Consider the following 16,850-nt stretch of genomic DNA (forward strand, 5'->3'; position numbering starts at 1 on the left):
CATTCTGTTTCTATCCTGCAGGTATCCTCAGCTGTTTTGTGAAGGTCCATCCATTCAGGGCATGATGAACTGCAAAGAGAAGACATGCTTTCATTCTGCGTCTCTTAAAAGTAGTGAACATTTGACAGAACTTTCCAGAAATTTCCAGAAATATGATAGCCTGCATTGGCTATATAAGAAAACATTGTAGTCAAATCTATTAAATGCTGCATAAAGAGGAAATGATCTTGCTCAGTATTATTTGTACTGCTTAGAACAGCAGAGATTGGAGCGACATTGTGGTTTGTTCATTTTGATGGGATAGAGTTTAGCACTGGTGTTACCCCATATTATCTGTATATCAAAGTGACTTCCTAGGGCAGATACCATTTTTCTTTTTTAGAAACCAGCAAAAGTTCTAAGAAAAAGATAATAATTGTCTCCATTCCCAGTGTCTAGAATTGACCACTGCTAGCATTTTGATACTGGTTTCTTCCCTCTTTCAGTATACTTTAATAATTACACAAGTAACATATGGGCAGTTATTAAACAAAACAATGCAAATATTACATTTTAAATACTTTTATGTGCACATATAAATGTGGATAGAAATACTCAGTAAATAAATGCTTACTGAAAATTCACATACTATGCAGCCATAAAAAAAGATGAGTTCATGTCCTTTGCAGGGGCATGGATGAAACTGGAAACCATCGTGCTCAGCAAACTGACATAAGAACAGAAAACCAAACACCACATGTTCTCACTCATAAGTGGGTGTTGAACAACGAGAACACACGGACACATGGAGGGAAACATCACATAATGGGGCCTGCGGAGTCGAGGGGAGGTGGCTAGGGGAAGAATAGCAGAGGGTGGGGGGATTGGGGAGAGATAGCATTAGGAGAAATACTTAATGTAGATGATGGAGTGATGGATGCAGCACACCACTACCATGGCATGTGTATAACTGTGTAACAAACTTACACGATCTGCACATGTACCCCGGAACTTAAAGTATAATTAAAAAAAAAAATCACATAATCAATTTCGTATATACTTCTATCCAAACTGAACTTATTTTAGTTTCTTAAACAGCTACATTTTATTTGGCCCCTAGGCCTTCACATATGTTACGCTTTTGCCTGAAATGCCCAGGACTTGCTTCAAATGCCATTTTAGGGGGGCAGGGGTGGAGTGAGGCAGGCCTTCCTTGATCATTTTCTGATGAATAGGCTGCCTTGCTTCATGCTGTCATGCTTCAGGGCCATCATCCCTTTTTCATGCTCATCCATTGGAAAGAATTGTTGAAGGGCAGTCTTTCTTGGTATATTGTAATTCCTTGAGGGCAGGGAGGACATCTGCTTGTTTGCTAAAAAAAAAAAAAAAAAAAAAAACTTGAGGAATAGAATTATGTGCATATTTTTAGTATTAAATATTTTGGCATGTAATTCAAGAGAATGACAAAATGACAATGCTTTGACAGGCCGCCACAGCCTCTTGACACTTTCTTATTTCCTTTCTCCCACCATTGCCCATCTATTTCCGGATCCTGTCAGTTTAACTTCCAAAATATACCTTAAATCTGCCCATTTTAATCCATCTCCACTACCATCCTACTCCAACTATCATCTCTTGCCCTGGACCACTAGAATAATCTGGTTTCCCTATATTTTTGCCCCACCCAGACTTTTAGAGAGGTGATCATTTCAAAATGCAGATACGATCATTCACCTCAATTTTAGAGTATTCCAATTACTTCTCATTTGCTGCAAATCCTTACAAGGCCTATAAGGTCCTAACTGCTCTGGCATTTACGTTGCTCTCCCATTCACGTCCCACTGTGCTCTTCCACTTCTTATGCGCTTTATATGCACCAGCCTCCCTTCCGTTGTCCACAACATGGTCACTCCTGCCACAGGGACTTTGCGTCTAACTTAGCTGCTGTCTGGAATACCCTTGCCTACCTCACAGTTCTTTTTTTTTGAGATGGAGCTCTTGTTACCCAGGCTGGAGTGCAATGGCACGATCTTGGCTCACCGCAACCTCCGCCTCCTGGGTTCCGGCAATTCTCCTGCCTCAGCATCCTGAGTAGCTGGGATTACAGGCACATGCCACCATGCCCAGCTGATTTTTTGTATTTTTAGTAGAGATGGGGTTTCACCATGTGGACCAGGATGGTCTTGATCTCCAGACCTTGTGATCCACCAACCTCGGCCTCCCAAAGTGCTGGGATTACAGGTGTGAGCCACCGCGCCTGGCCCTACCCCACAGTTATTTATCTAGGTAACCCCTCCTCATTTTTCAGTTCAGTCTCTTTCTCAAAGACCTTTCCTACCTCTCTGTGTCTCCCTCATAGTACTTACTACAACTCTTATGTGTGTTTATGTGATTATCTGATTGACCCTTATTATTCCATAGTTGGTTGTAAAAACTCATTGAGATCAAGGACTGGGACTGGCCTTGCTCACTGTTTTATGATTCTCTGGTGTCTAGCACAGTGCTTGGGGAATACCCTTAGTAAACACTGATTGAAAGAATGAATGAGCCAGGTAGTGAGTGAGTGGGTAGAGGAGTGGATAGATGATTGAACTGCCTTAGCAGGGCAAAGAGACAATCCACTGGTAGTTGTTAGTGGATAAATAATTGAACTGCCTTAGCAGGGGCTAAGAGACAATCCCCTGGAAGTTGTTTTCTGATGGAACCAGGTAGAGGTTAGAAAGTAGAATCTGGTAGTGATGTTCATTTTCTGTACAATGTTCTGCAGATACTTTTTCTTAATCTAGTAAGGAGATAAACTAAATGTGAGAAGACATTCAGGATGATATTTCTTGGCTAACTTTTCCCCTGTTCTCATTTTAAGCAGGTAATCAACTTGAGGAGTAAGTAAACATCTGACCTTTAAACACCCAAATATCAGTATTTTCCAGACTTGCTCCATTAAGGCAATCACCTGTAGTGTTTGATTTTGGAGGTCTGAGTGGGAGTGGGGATCTTCTTCTTTTTTTTCGAGATGGAGTCTCACTCTGTAGCTTTGGCTGGAGTGCAGTTGGCGCGATCTCGGCTCACTGCAACCTCTGCCTCCCGGGTCCCAGTTCAAGCAATTCTCCTACCTCAGCCTCCCAAGTAGTTGGGATTACAGGCATGAGCCACCATGCCCGCCCAGCTAATTTTTGGATTTTTTAGTAGAGACGGGGTTTCACCATGTTGGCCAGTCTGGTCTTGAGCTCCTGACCTCATGATACGCCCGCCTTGGCCTGCCAGAGTGCTGGGATCATGGGCATGAGCCACTGTGCCTGGCCAGAGATCTTCATTTTTAAGCATGTCAGTCAAGGTGAACTTGGTAGACACTACCCTGGAATGATTATCTGGGAGTTGTATGACTTAAACAGGAGTGTAGACCCTTTAAAATAACTTTGAAGATACCAAACTGGTCAAAGAGGAATTGACTGTTTACTGCTGAGCCATTTCCTTTCTCTTCTTCATAGTAACACATTTTTTTTTTCTATGTACATGGGAGCATTTTATGAATTACTTGTGGATCCAGATATTTTATAATCTGAAATCTTTGGAATTATTTTTTACTTACATTTTGGAAGCATCGAAAAGAAAAGATGTGGAGGTCATTCAGTTTTTAAATTTACTCTAAGACTGATGTTTGTATTGTTAAACCTGTGGTTAGAAGTGTTTTCAGAGAGACTGAGCTAATGAAATATAATGTTGAGGAAAAATGCATCTTTTGCATCTTGAAGGTACTGATTTGATAAATATGACAAAGTTTTTTTTTTTTTTTTGAGAAAGAAAAAAAGAATAATAAAAAGAATAAAGAAGAGGAAGAAAGAGAAAGAGGAAGAGGGAGAGAGAATGGGGGTATTGCTTTATTACCTGGGCTAGAATGCAGTCTAAATATGGGTATGCCTATAATTGTCCTTAATAATGGAGACATAAAATAAAATGAGGGAAGAGAATAACAAACAAGGAGCCAACCAACATTTCATTTAAACTTCTAAGTTGATATGATGTGGTACTGATAAGAGTGTATATTTTGTATATTTAAAGTGGAGAGTTCTATAAATGTTAATTACGTTTACTTGTTCCAGGTCTGAGTTCAAGTCCTGGATATCGTTGTTAATTTTCTGTCTCATTGATCTGTCTAATATTAATGTTGAAGTCTCCCACTATTATTGTGTGGGAGTCTAAGTCTCTTTATTAGTCTTATATGTCTGGGTATTCCTGTATTGGGTGCGTACATATTTAGGATCTTTAGCTCTTCTTGTTGTTGCATTGATCCTTTTATTATTATATAATGTCCTTCTTTGCTTCTTTTGATCTTTGTTGCTTTAACAACTATTTTATCAGAGGCAAAAATTGTAACTTCTGCTTTTTATTTATTTATTTTAGCTCTCTGGTTGGTTGGTAAATCTTTCTCCATCCCTTGTTTTGAGTCTTTGTGTATCCTTGAATGTGAGATGGGTCTGGATGCAGCATACTGATGGGTTTTAGTTTTTTATCTAAATTGTCTGTCTGTCTTTGGATTGGGGGATTTAGTCAATTTAAATTTAGAATTAACAATGATATATGTGAGTTTAATATTGCCATTTAATATTAGCTGGCTGTTTTGTCCATTAGTTGATGTAAATTCTTCATTATATTGATGCTCTTTTTGGTATTTTTTAGAAAGGCTGATACTGTTTATTCCTTTCTATGTGTAATGGTTCTTTCAGAAGCTCTTGTAAAGCAGGCCTGGTGGTGATGAAATCTCTGAGTGCTTGCTTGTTCACAAAAAACTTTACTTTTCCTTCACTTATGAAGCTTAGCTTGGCTGGATGTGAAATTCTGGGTTGAAAGTTCTTTTCTTTAAGGATGTTGAATATTGGTCCCCACTCTCTTCTGGCTTGTAGGGTTTCTGCTGAGAGATCTGCTGTAAGTCTGATAGGCTTCCCTTTGTGGGTAACCTGACCTTTCTCTTTGGCTGCCCTTAGTATTTTCTCCTTCATTTCAACCCGGGTAGATCTGACGATTATGTGCCTTGGAGTTGCTCTTCTTGAGGAATATCTTTGTGGTGTTCTCTGTATTACCTGGAGTTGAATATTATCTTGCCTTACTAGGTTGGGAAAATTTTTCTGAATAATATCCTGAAGCATATTTTCCAGCTTGGATTCATTCTCTTCGTCACATTCAGGTACACCTACCAAGCGTAGATTAGGTCTTTTCACATAGTCCCATATTTCTTGGAGACTTTGCTCGTTCCTTTTTATCCTTTTTTCTCTAATCTTGTCTTCTTGTTTTATTTCATTGAGTTGGTCTTCGACCTCTGATACCCTTTCTTCTGCTTGATCAATTCGGCTGTTAAAACTTGTGCATACTTCACGTAGTTCTTGTATTGTGTTTTTCAACTCCATCAATTCACTTATATTCCTCTCTAAATTGTGTATTCTTGTTAACATTTCGTCAAACCTTTTTTCAAAGTTCTTAGTTTCTTTAGATTGTGTTAGCACAAGTTCTTTTAATTCACAGAAGTTTCTTATTATCCACATTTTGAAGCCTGCTTCTGTAATTGGAACACACTCGTTCTCCATCAAGCCTTGTTTCGTTGCTGATGAGGAACTGTGATCCTCTGCTGAGGGAGAGGCGTTCTGATCTTGGGTATTCTCAGCCTTTTTTGGCTGTTTTCTTCCCTTCGTTGTAGATTTATCCACGTGGTCTTTATAATTACCGTCTTTGTAATTGGGTTTCTGAGTGGACGTCCAACTTACTGATTCTCAGCGCCGAAATCTGAGCAACCCACTGTGCCGACTAAATCAGCGGCGTTAAGATTGTTGGTGCTTTTCTGACTCTGCACCAAGAACCAACGCTCCGAGGCACCGGCAAAACCGCCTCGCCGGTCACAAGAGTTGCGCTGGCGACCCGTGGGGCTCCTCCGCTGGGAATCTCCTGGTGCGTGCGCAACAAGAATTCATGTGAAGGTGTGGCGTCCTCTCCTTCTTTGCACTTTCACTGGGAGCTACAATCCCGAGCTGCTAGTGATCAGCCATCTTGGATCTCTCTTCGCCAAAGTTACTCTTCTATATCAAGGCAGGTAATATATGATAAATGGGACCTTTGTAAAATAATCCATTGAAAAAGTATATTAAATCTTTTGTAGAGATACACAAAAGGAGTTAGTAAAGGTGTTTTGAGTCTAGGCAAACGCTGTCATTGAAGAGAAATTAGTTTTACTCATGGGCTCAAATCAAAGCTAGGTATGAATGAATGAAACATGTGAAGCAGGTTTACTCTTTTAGGAGTTAAGTCAGCTCACAGAAAAAGTCAGTACCTTGGGCCAAATACATTTCTTGAATACCAGATGTGTGAACTCATAACCAATTTAACTTAAGATTATAGTTGTTAGATGAGTTTGAATGCAAACATGTTTTAAAATTGCTTGTTTTCTTTTTTTTTTTTTTTTTTTGAGATGGAGTTTTGCTCTTGTTACCCAGGCTGGAGTGCAATGGCGCGATCTCGGCTCACTGCAACCTCCTCCTCCTGGGTTCAGGCAATTCTCCTGCCTCAGCCTCCTGAGTAGCTGGGATTACAAGCACGCACCACCATGCCCAGCTAATTTTTTGTATTTTTAGTAGAGACGGGGTTTCACCATGTTGACCAGGATGGTCTCAATCTCTCGACCTCGTGATCCACCCGCCTCGGCCTCCCAAAGTGCTGGGATTACAGGCTTGAGCCACCGCGCCCGGCCAAATTGCTTGTTTTCTAAAGTTAGTCTGAGTTACATTTATTTTGGTTAGATAAAAAAAGATTACCGGTTTAGGTGAATGTTATATGCAATATATGTTGATAAAAGTATAAAAAGAGTACTGGTCTTCATTACTTACTGTGCATACATATAGCCCTCATGGATGTCAGATACAGTAGGTCATTAAGAATTAGCCAATTTAACCAAGAAGCAGCTTCTTTGCTCCTTCTGGAATCTCCGCCTGATTCAGCCTACCTGCCTCCACCATGTCAATCAGGGTGACCCAGAAGTCCCACAGGGTGTCCACCTCTGGCCCTCAGGCCTTTAGCAGTCACTCCTACACAAGTGGGCCTGATGCCCACATCTCCTCGAGCTGCTTCTGAGGGGGCAGCAGCAGCTTCTGGGGTAGCCTAGGCAGAGGCTATGTTGGGGCCAGTGGCATGGGAGGCATCGCCACCATCATGGTCAGCCAGAGCCTGCCGAGTGCCTTTAACCTGGAGGTGGACCCCAACATCCAGGCCGTGTGCACCCAGGAGAAGGAGCAGATCAAGACCCTCAACAATAAGTTTGCCTGCTTCATAGACAAGGTACGGTTTCTGGAGCTTCAGAACAAGATTCTGGAGACCAAGTGGAACCTCCTGTAGTAGCAAAGGATGGTTCAGAGCAACATGGACAACATGTTTGAGAGCTACATCAACAACCTTAGGTGGCAGTTGGAGACTCTGGGCCTGGAGAAACTGAAGCTAGAGGTGGAGCTTGGCAACATGCAGCGGCTGGTGGAGGACTTCAAGAACAAGTATGAGAATGAGATCAATAAGCATACAGAGATGGAGAATGAATTTGTCCTCATCAAGAAGGATGTGGATGAAGGTTACATGAACAAGGTAGATTACATGAACAAGGTAGAGCTGGAGTCTTGCCTGGAGGGACTGACTGATGAGATCAGCTTCCTCAGGCAGCTCTATGAAGAGAAGATCTAGGAGCTGCAGTTCTAGATCTCGGGTATGTCTGTGGTTCTGTCTGTGGACAACAGCCACTCCCTGGACATGGACAGCATCATCGCTGAGGTCAAGGCGTAGTATGAGGAGTTCGCCAACTGCAGCTGGGCTGAGGCTGAGAGCATGTACCAGATCAAGTATGAGGATCTGCAGATGCTGGCTGGGTAGCACGGAGATGACCTGTGGCTTACAAAGACTGGGATCTCCTAGATGAACTGGAACATTAGCTGGCTCCAGGCTGAGATCAAGGGCCTCAAAGGCTAGAGGGCTTCCCTGGTGGCCACCATTGCAAATGCTGGACAGGGTGGGGAGCTGGCCATTAAGGATGCCAGTGCCAAGCTGTTCGAAATGGGGGCTGCCCTGCAGCGGGCCAAACAGGACAAGGCATGGCAACTGCATGAGTACCAGGAGTGATGAACATCAAGCTGGCCCTGGACATCGAGATTGCCACCTACAGGAAGCTGCAGGAGGGCGAGGAGAGCCCGCTGGAGTTGGGGATGCAGAACATGGGTATCCATGTGAAGATTACCAGTGGCTACGCAGGTGGTCTGAGCTTGGCCTATGGCCTCAGAAGCTCCGGCCTCACCTACGGCTTGGGCTCCGGCTCCTTCAGCTGCACCAGCTCCTTCAGCCATACTAGCTCCACTAGGGCTTTGATTGTGAAGAAGATGGAGACCTGTGATGAGAAGCTGGTCTCCGAGTCCTCTAACATCCTGCCCAAGTGAAGAGCTGCAGCAGCCCATCCCAGCCTGGCCCTCCTGCAGCTGCTCCAGAGCCCTGGAGGGAGACCCCTCACAAGATAGCACAGGGAACAGGAAACCCACCTGAGGCTCAGCCCTAGCCCTCAGCCCACCTGCAGGGCTGTGGTGGGGGATGGAGGGGGAGTTTACTGCCTGGGGACCATCCTTGCTCATGCTTCCAGCTATAAAACAATTCAATTGCTTTTTTTTTTCTTTTGTCCAAAATAAACAGCTAGCAGTGCTGAAAAAAATATTAGCCAATTTAGATTATTATTCATCTTTTTTCTTGTGATATACTAAAGATTTTGGAGGGAATTAGTGGTTGAGTATTTTTATTTTTATTTTCTAAGTGAACAGGTAACTTCCCCCCCGCCCCCAGCCCTGTCAGAAAAAAAGAATTCTCCAAAGTCATCTACGACAATGGCTTTTAAACTTTTTTGGCCATGACCACATGAAGAAATACATTTTATATAGCAACCCAGGACTCACTCTTAGACACATACACACAAACATAGACACATTGCAGCAAATAAGGGTTTATAGCTTCACAAAACAATACTTATTCTTAATGTATAACAGGCTATAATTCTAGTCTATTGTATTTAATTTAAAAAAAAATGCTAGTTTCAAATCATTACATTTTTTTTTTTTATGACCTACTAATGGGTCTTGACCAGGAGTTTTATGTAAACAGATTTAAAAATATCACAGTCACTGGATATCCATACACAGAAGAATACAGTTAGACCCTTATCTCTCACCATAGATAAAAATTAATTCAAAATGGATTAAACACTTTAAATATAAGATGTAAAACTATGAAATTACTAGAACAAAACACAGAAGAAACACTTCACAACACTGAAGTCTTGGTAAGAGTTTTTTGGATAAGACTTCAAAAGCACAGGCAACAGCAAAAGACAAACAATGGGGATTACATCAAACCAAAAAGTTTCTGGGCAGCAAAGGGAACAATCATCGTAATGAAGAGATAACCAGCAGAATGGAAGAAAATATATGCAAACTATACTTCTGACATGAGGCTAATATAAAAAAAATGCACAATAATATCCAAAATGCATGTCAGGTCTATCATAGATTTCATTGTTGTATTAGTTAGAATCAGTTTGGCTACTGTAGTGAAGACCAATATTGCAGTTTAAACATGATAGGGTTGGGCATGGAGCTCACACTTGTAATCCCAGCTGTTTGAGAGGCTGATGCCAGAGGACTGCTTAAGACCTGGAGTCTGAGACTAGTCTGGACAACATAACAAGACCCAGACTCTACAAAAATAAAAATAAATAAAATTAACTGGGTGTGGTGGTGTGCACCTGTAGTTCTGGCTACTTGGGAAGCTATGGAGGGTGGATGGCTTGAGCCCAGGAGTTTTAGCCTGCTGTGAGCTATAATCATGGCACTGGATTCCAGCTTGGGTGACAGAGTGAGACCCTGTTTAAAAACAAAAGCAACAAAACAGTTCAAGTGATTAATCTCTGATTTAACAGTCCAAGTGTAAGCACTGCAGGATAGTATGGTGCCGCCATGGTGTTGCAGACCTAGGATCCTTCTATTTTGTTTCTTTTGCATCTTTACTTGAAGCTTTTATCTTGTAGTTTGAGATGGCCACTCCTGCTTCTACCATCATATTGTTACTATTACAGTTATAAAATGGGGAAGAAAAGGGAGGGCATCCTCCTTTTAAGGGTGCAACCTAGAAGTATTCTTCCTACTCATGCTGTTGATTAAATCTAGTGACCTGGTCACACTTAGCTACAAGAGAGGCTGGAAAACAGTCTTCAGCTGGGTGGCCACATGTTTCACTGAAACTTTTATTACTGTAGAATAGAACAGATATCAGGGGTATAAGGTGTATCTTCATCTTAATAGCAGCAGAGAAGGATTTACTTTTGGAATGCTTATTTTTTTCTAACTTATTGTTTTGTGGGGAGAAATTTCCTATTGAAGTTATAAAGTGGACTGGAGTTGTGGAAAAGAGTTAGTTTGAGTTCATGTATTTCACTTTGGGACTTTAAAGTCAAATTTATTCTAATGGTTACAGGAATGAGTGTGAAATATATTAAGAGACAAGATTGCCCTTCTCTAACTCACTTTTCATGTACTGTTTTTATGTCTTTGTTTTTCACCTTTCTTGAGACTGGTTTCATAGTTGTTTTCTTTGTATTTTTAGGTATGGCACAGTCACAATGGTGGGTGAAAAGATACCTCAAGGCCTTTTGTAAAGGGTTCTTTGTGGCGGTGCCTGTGGCAGTGACGTTCTTGGATCGGGTCGCCTGTGTGGCAAGAGTGGAAGGAGCATCAATGCAGGTGAAAATGAATATCACTTCATTGTTTAAAACACATACTTCATTGTTTTTCAAGCACTAGAAATGAGAATGCTGATTATTACTCCTATTCTGGGAAGAGGGTTATAAAAATGCGTTGAAATGAAATCTTTACTAAATTTCTTCTTAAGGTTTTCTAATACATTCATAAGCAGAGGAGAGGTGAATAAAAGTAACTATCAGTTCTCTGGGTATGTAATGTAAACTTTTCTGAGAATTTTAAATGGAGATTCTTAATAAATTATACTACTATCAGTTCTCTGGGTCTGTAATGTAAACTTTTCTGATAATTTTAAATGGAGATTCTTAATAAATTATACTAAGTGACACTGTTTCTGTAAATATGGCTCTATTTGGATATCCTTTTAATGCCAAATTATTTGTGTAGTTGCAAGATGGGTTTGAGTCACAATCAGTTGCTCCGTTGTTATATAGGTATATGATATCAGTTTGTAGAAATGTCTAGACCACTGATCCCAGATATTCAACTGTGATTTTTAAACATGTTGCTAATTGAAAAGATTAAGTGCAGTTTACAGTGGAAGAACTTTGGAGTGGAGATTTCCAAAAGTTTTATGCAAATAGTCTTCTGGAATAACTTAGAGAAAATTCTGTTGTCCTAAAGTTGATGTCTAGAACCTAGCTGTTTTAGCAAGTTTATGCAGTTAAGTAGAATTTACATTTTGCTATAGGATTTGGTTTCTTCCATTATTAATATGTATTAAGTTCAGGCATTGTGCTAAATAGTTGTATAAAACAAATAACTAAAATGAATACATAAGCTTCTAAAAAATTAAAATTATAAAGAGAATAACCAGCTTAGTTTTTTTTTTCTTTTGTTTTAGTTAGAACTAGTTAAGGGCATAGGTATTAGCTTTAAGGAGTTATTTGCTTTATTTATTATGATTATGGTATTGAAATTCTCCCTGAGTTCTGGTGTCAGTGAGATGAAGAAGGTCAAGGAATCCTTTAGCTTCTTTGGGAGAAGCTAAATTTTTAAAGCAGGACTGCTTTTTTATTCCACTTCCATCATTTGAGCAGGGCCTTCTCTCAGGCAGGAGATTCTCATTTCAACCCTTGTCTTTCAGGTTCTCTCCATAGTAGGTCACTAGCCCAAAGCAAACTGATCACTTACTTTGAATGCAAAAACATTTTAATGAAGGGGTACAGTAAACATAGAAAGGGAGGTTTACAGGCCTTTGGCTTTAAATATACTTTAACGGGTTTAATATATAATGTGTTTTACACTTGTTGACTCTTTAATCTGGAATTCCTAGCAGGCTTGTCTTAGACCCAATCTTTGGGGAAACGTAGACTTTGTTTGCTGAGCTTTGGAGTCAGTCTTCACTTCAGATTAAAAATGCCTTCTTCACAGCCGCCCACACTCCTTTTTAAATCCATCCACAGGCGTGTATCTTTTGGTAACAAATAATCCAGTTAATAATAATTTTTTCTCCGATTTTGTTACTGCTGTCTTGCTGTACAACTATCACTCTTCTAAGAATGAATTTTCCAGAACACAAAATCTCCTTACTTTGGATCTGATGATATTCCAGAGGATCATGTGGCAATCATAATATCCCAATCTTCGTATTTTTAGCTCAGTATATTCCTACTGAACATCTATGTTCATGGCTTGTGCTGAGAGCCAGAGAAATTCATTATAAAACATAAGGTACAGGTCTTGCTCACAAGACCTTGACTGTCTTATGAAAGGACAAGGTTTATCCCCAGTGAAGAAGGCAGTGAAGAAAGTGTTAAATCCAGTTATTCCTAAATGTCAGTTCATGGACTAAAGCCAAGTTTGCATTAGATATATTTGAATTTGCAGAGGTATTTGAATTTCTTGTATTTCTAGGCCCTACCCCTAAGAAGTGAAATTTATTATGTTAGAATTTGTTTGGTATATTATGTAGTTTCCTCAGCTACTGGTATTAGGAAGATAGTTTGAATTAACTTTGGTATAAAGGAAATTTATTAGAAAGCTTATTCTATACACACAAGGAAGGCAGGAGTGAGACAGTTATCAGGGACAATTAAAGCCAGGACTTGAATGCCTCCAGAGTGCTCTGTCTTCTTTCTAAGTTCTTCTCTGCATCTTGGCTTAGTTCTCTCAGACCAGCTTTCCCTGCATAGCAGGGCACATGGCCACTGACAACTTGCATGCCCAGTTTCTTCACCGCCTGAGAGAGATTGCTCCTACTGCCTGCGTTTCAGTTTGAAATATCTTGGGGAAGGACTGTGATTTATTAAGCTTGGGTCACATGCCCTGGTCCATACAACTATACAGATCAGCTTTGGCCACCAGGATGGGGAACTGTGATTGCTCCAGCTTTGAACAAGTCCACACCCCAAGCCCATGGCCAGGCCAAGTGATCTGTATCAAAATGACAACATCTCTTTGAATCACATTGTTCTGAGGGAATTGGGGATGGAGTACAGGTGACATTTCCTAGAGGAAAGAGGATGCTATTTTCAGAATCCAAGTAGAATGGAATTCTAGGAAGAAAGGAAAATATGTTTTTACAGTTGGGTCTATATTTTATGAATCTGAGACCAACTCTAGGTGTAAAAGATAATTTAATTTACAGTTTCACTAAATACCACTAAATCGTACTTTTAATTAAGAGCAGAAATTACGATAATGGGATTTAAGGATTAACTAATTCAACATATTTGAAGACATCTTTGCTGCTATACAGCTTTGATGAACTAAACATGCTTAGGTCATGGGTTTCAACAGAATTTTTGACAATTGGGATAAATTCTTCTCTTTAAATTTATCTGATGACTCAAGGACTGAAATAGCTGGCATGGTGTGGAGATCTCTGGAAGTCCCTGAGCATCCTGCAAGGGACACAGCTGCTTTTCTTGACTCTGGGAAAAGACACTCTTGAAGGTCACTCAGCAACTTGTAGACACATTATTTAAGAAAAATCAAGGATTCATAGATCGAATCTCATTAAAGGGACATGTAACACTAGTCCTTTGGGCTTATTGAATAAATACTGTTATGGTAACACTGGAAATTCACTTTGAGTAACAAATTTTGTTGTAAGAATTGTTTTCTGGTCTTTCAAAAATTCTGTTGGTTTGTCATAAGAGGAAGCATGTTTTTAAGATTCCCTGTATGAGAAATACTTACTTATATTTTAAATGCTACTTGGTGGTTCTTTTTTTTAGGTTAGGATTTTCAGTATTAATTTTCAGTATTAATACATTAAGTATTTGACTAGAAAGGTAGAAGTGGTCAAACATGAGGAATATCAGCTAATTAAAGGCAAGACATAAATGAAAATAAAGCTTCTAATGATGCATTGTTACAATTCAATGGAAAATAGAATTGAGTTTATAAAATATTTGATTGCTATATGGCTGTATAGCTCTATTCATTTCGTTAGATGAGATGTCCCTTTTGTAATGCTCGACACAATAAATGCTGACACAAATTGTTAGTTAATGATTATTCATACTGACCTATTCCCCTCATGCACATGAATCACTTCAACTGGTTGCTAAAAGGTTACTTATGAAAGTAAATGTTCTTTTTTTTTCTTTTTTTTTTTTAAAGAAGCACCACAATACACGACACCAATTTAATTCAGGAAATGAAGACTGATACTGCATACAGTTGAAACTACAGAGGGAATTTATGTAGGTGGAATGTAGTTATTCAAATTAGAACTTTAATTGCTTACAGAGGCTTTTGGAGTAAAAGGGTGCACTAGGAATAGTTTAATGACCTCACACCAAAGTTTTAGATTTTGAGTGAGAATTCCTGCAGTGGGGTCCCTGGTTCTGATAAAAGGTATATGCTTTCCATATTTAAAACTCAGATTTAAGACTTTAAAAAGTAAGTAAAACAAATAATTTTGGGTCATTATCTTATTTTTTTGCAGTTGATACATGATTTTTACATAGCATTCCGTTTTCCTTTTTCATTTGTATAACCAGAGGGGAAAAATGTTTGAAAACGTTTCTACAAAATTCTGTCTCTCTAAGACTTCTGAGATATATGTATGCAGAATATATTAGGAAAGCAGAGACTATGAAGGAAAATACAGTTTAGTCAGCACTGAGGTCTTTGTTAATCAATAACACATTTATTTATGGGTTTGAAATTGTCTTGACGTTCAGCTACATGTGATTATCTTGTTTCCTGTTGAGTTTGAAATTAAAAGTATTGTCAAAAAGCAAGCAAAAAAGGCTCTTTCGATCTATGTTTTGTTTTTTTTTTTTAATTTTAACTTGCAGAGGCTTAATAATACTCAACAGTCATTGTTTGTTATGACTTGTTTTGACACTCTGTGAAGCTCTCAAGAACTTCTCTGCATACAGACTCTCAAGAGAAGAGATATATTGTGATTTATATACCAACATTTAAGATAGAGTTATGGAGTTTTATGTTACCTGCTAAATTTGTGCTTCCAAGATTCTGGGCACCACCTGGCACGCAGTTCCTCCTGTGTTGACTCCTGTGTCGTCACTTGCTTTGGTCTGCTGGGGTTGACGTCAAAGGAAGCCAAGATTTAATGTTGGAATGCTTTATTGGCTTGCTTGTGTGCTTTCTGCCCAAATTACTTTTGGCTCAGAAATCTCACCTGATGTTTTACCCCTTAGGATGTTGTAAGTTTTTACATAGTTCTGTAACCTATCATTAATAGAGACTTTGTATTTATAGCAACAAACGTGTGATCCTGAAACAGTTGGCGAATGATAAATTTTAATGTCTCTTTGTGGATTTTTCTTCACTTCCCATGATAGAATAACTATACACTTCTATTTTATATAGCCAGGGTTATATCTGTTATTTAAATACCAACTTTATTACACTTTTTAAACAGTTGTTGTAAATTTAGATTTACACAACAGTTGCAAGAATAGTGCAGAGAACTCCTATGGATTCTCTACCCAGATATACTAGTTTTCAATATTTTAATTTATTTCTTTTATTCTCTTTTTTTCCTCTCCCTCTTCTCTCTCTCTTCTCCTCCTCCTCTTTTCCTTCTCCCTCTGCATTTTTGTGTCTATAAATATATACTCACAAAAAGTCTGATTGAACTATCTTGAGAGTAGGCTGCATACATCATTCCCCTTTAATTCTTAATACTCTTGTGCATTCTTGCTGAATCATGATGCTTGCTGATTGGTATTTTAATGCTTTTTTTTTTTTTTTAGCTGATTTTAAAATTTAACCCTTTATTCATAGTAGTATAGAGCTTTAAATACACTAAGAAATGACTCAAGTTCTAAAGTTTACATTTGAAACAACTGAAGCTCAGACAGTTAAGGTAAGCTCACACAATTACTGAATTTTGGAACTCTGTCTTTAACCCGCTCTGATAATGCTGTCCATTTTACTAAATAGTAACTAACAAAAGTTGTGCCTTGCCACTGTTATGATGCCTCTTTATACTATTTCTTCTCACAGTGATGTTTTATTCCATTTTATTTTGGTTTATGGAATGATGTAGTTAGTAAGTTATTTAATTTTGGGATGATTTTATAGTACATTTAGAACTTAAACAAATATAGAAATTAAGCTTTATGTTATAATGAGGGATGAAAGATTTTAAACTGTGCAGCTCAGGTTGGTGGAAGATACTTTTATAAAGTCTAAAGATTATAAGGTTTATAAGAAGGGATTAGACTATCTGGAAATACAGCAGATGAGACATCTTGAAATATTCCCAGTGCAAGACTCATAAAAAATTAAAAAGAAAACATTAATAACTTTAAAAATGTATAACTAACTTGCAGGGAAGCAAGGGAAATTCTCAGAGACCACAATAAGGGCAAATTCATTTCCAGGGCGGTAAGTATGCATTAAAGTCAGTAGGTGTGGCATGGATATTTGTTAATTCCTGGTCATTTAGAACTTTTGGTTTCATTGGCCACATGGGGATCTGAAGACAAGGCCATAGACTCGTACAAGGCAGGAAATTGGAAGAGAAATTCTAAATAAAGTCAGGATCGTGGAAGAGACATGTCTTTAGGAAATGGTTAAACTAAAACAAACATCTCTTCTATAAGAAAAATTGTCTGGGCTCTGAGTAGA

General features: G+C 38.9%; 1 protein-coding gene and 1 pseudogene across 10 annotated transcripts in view; both read left to right on the forward strand.

Moving 5' to 3' along the window:
* The window catches only part of IMMP2L (inner mitochondrial membrane peptidase subunit 2), a 923,127-nt gene that overhangs the window by 38,051 nt on the left and 868,226 nt on the right, over positions 1-16,850 (forward strand). For 9 of the 10 annotated variants that reach the window (XM_010344085.2, XM_010344092.2, XM_074379217.1 and 6 more), the window contains one exon: positions 10,639-10,775. In XM_010344085.2, coding sequence (XP_010342387.1) covers positions 10,641-10,775 — 135 coding nt within the window. In that variant the 5' untranslated portion in view covers positions 10,639-10,640. Of the gene's footprint in view, positions 1-5,668; positions 6,059-10,638; positions 10,776-16,850 lie in introns of all 10 variants that reach the window. The other variant, XM_074379214.1, reaches the window with a different exon arrangement.
* Positions 6,446-10,614, forward strand: LOC104652276 (keratin, type II cytoskeletal 8 pseudogene; annotated as a pseudogene).

This window comes from Saimiri boliviensis, chromosome 10 (genome assembly GCF_048565385.1).
Source record: "Saimiri boliviensis isolate mSaiBol1 chromosome 10, mSaiBol1.pri, whole genome shotgun sequence".
Taxonomy (NCBI): domain Eukaryota; kingdom Metazoa; phylum Chordata; class Mammalia; order Primates; family Cebidae; genus Saimiri; species Saimiri boliviensis.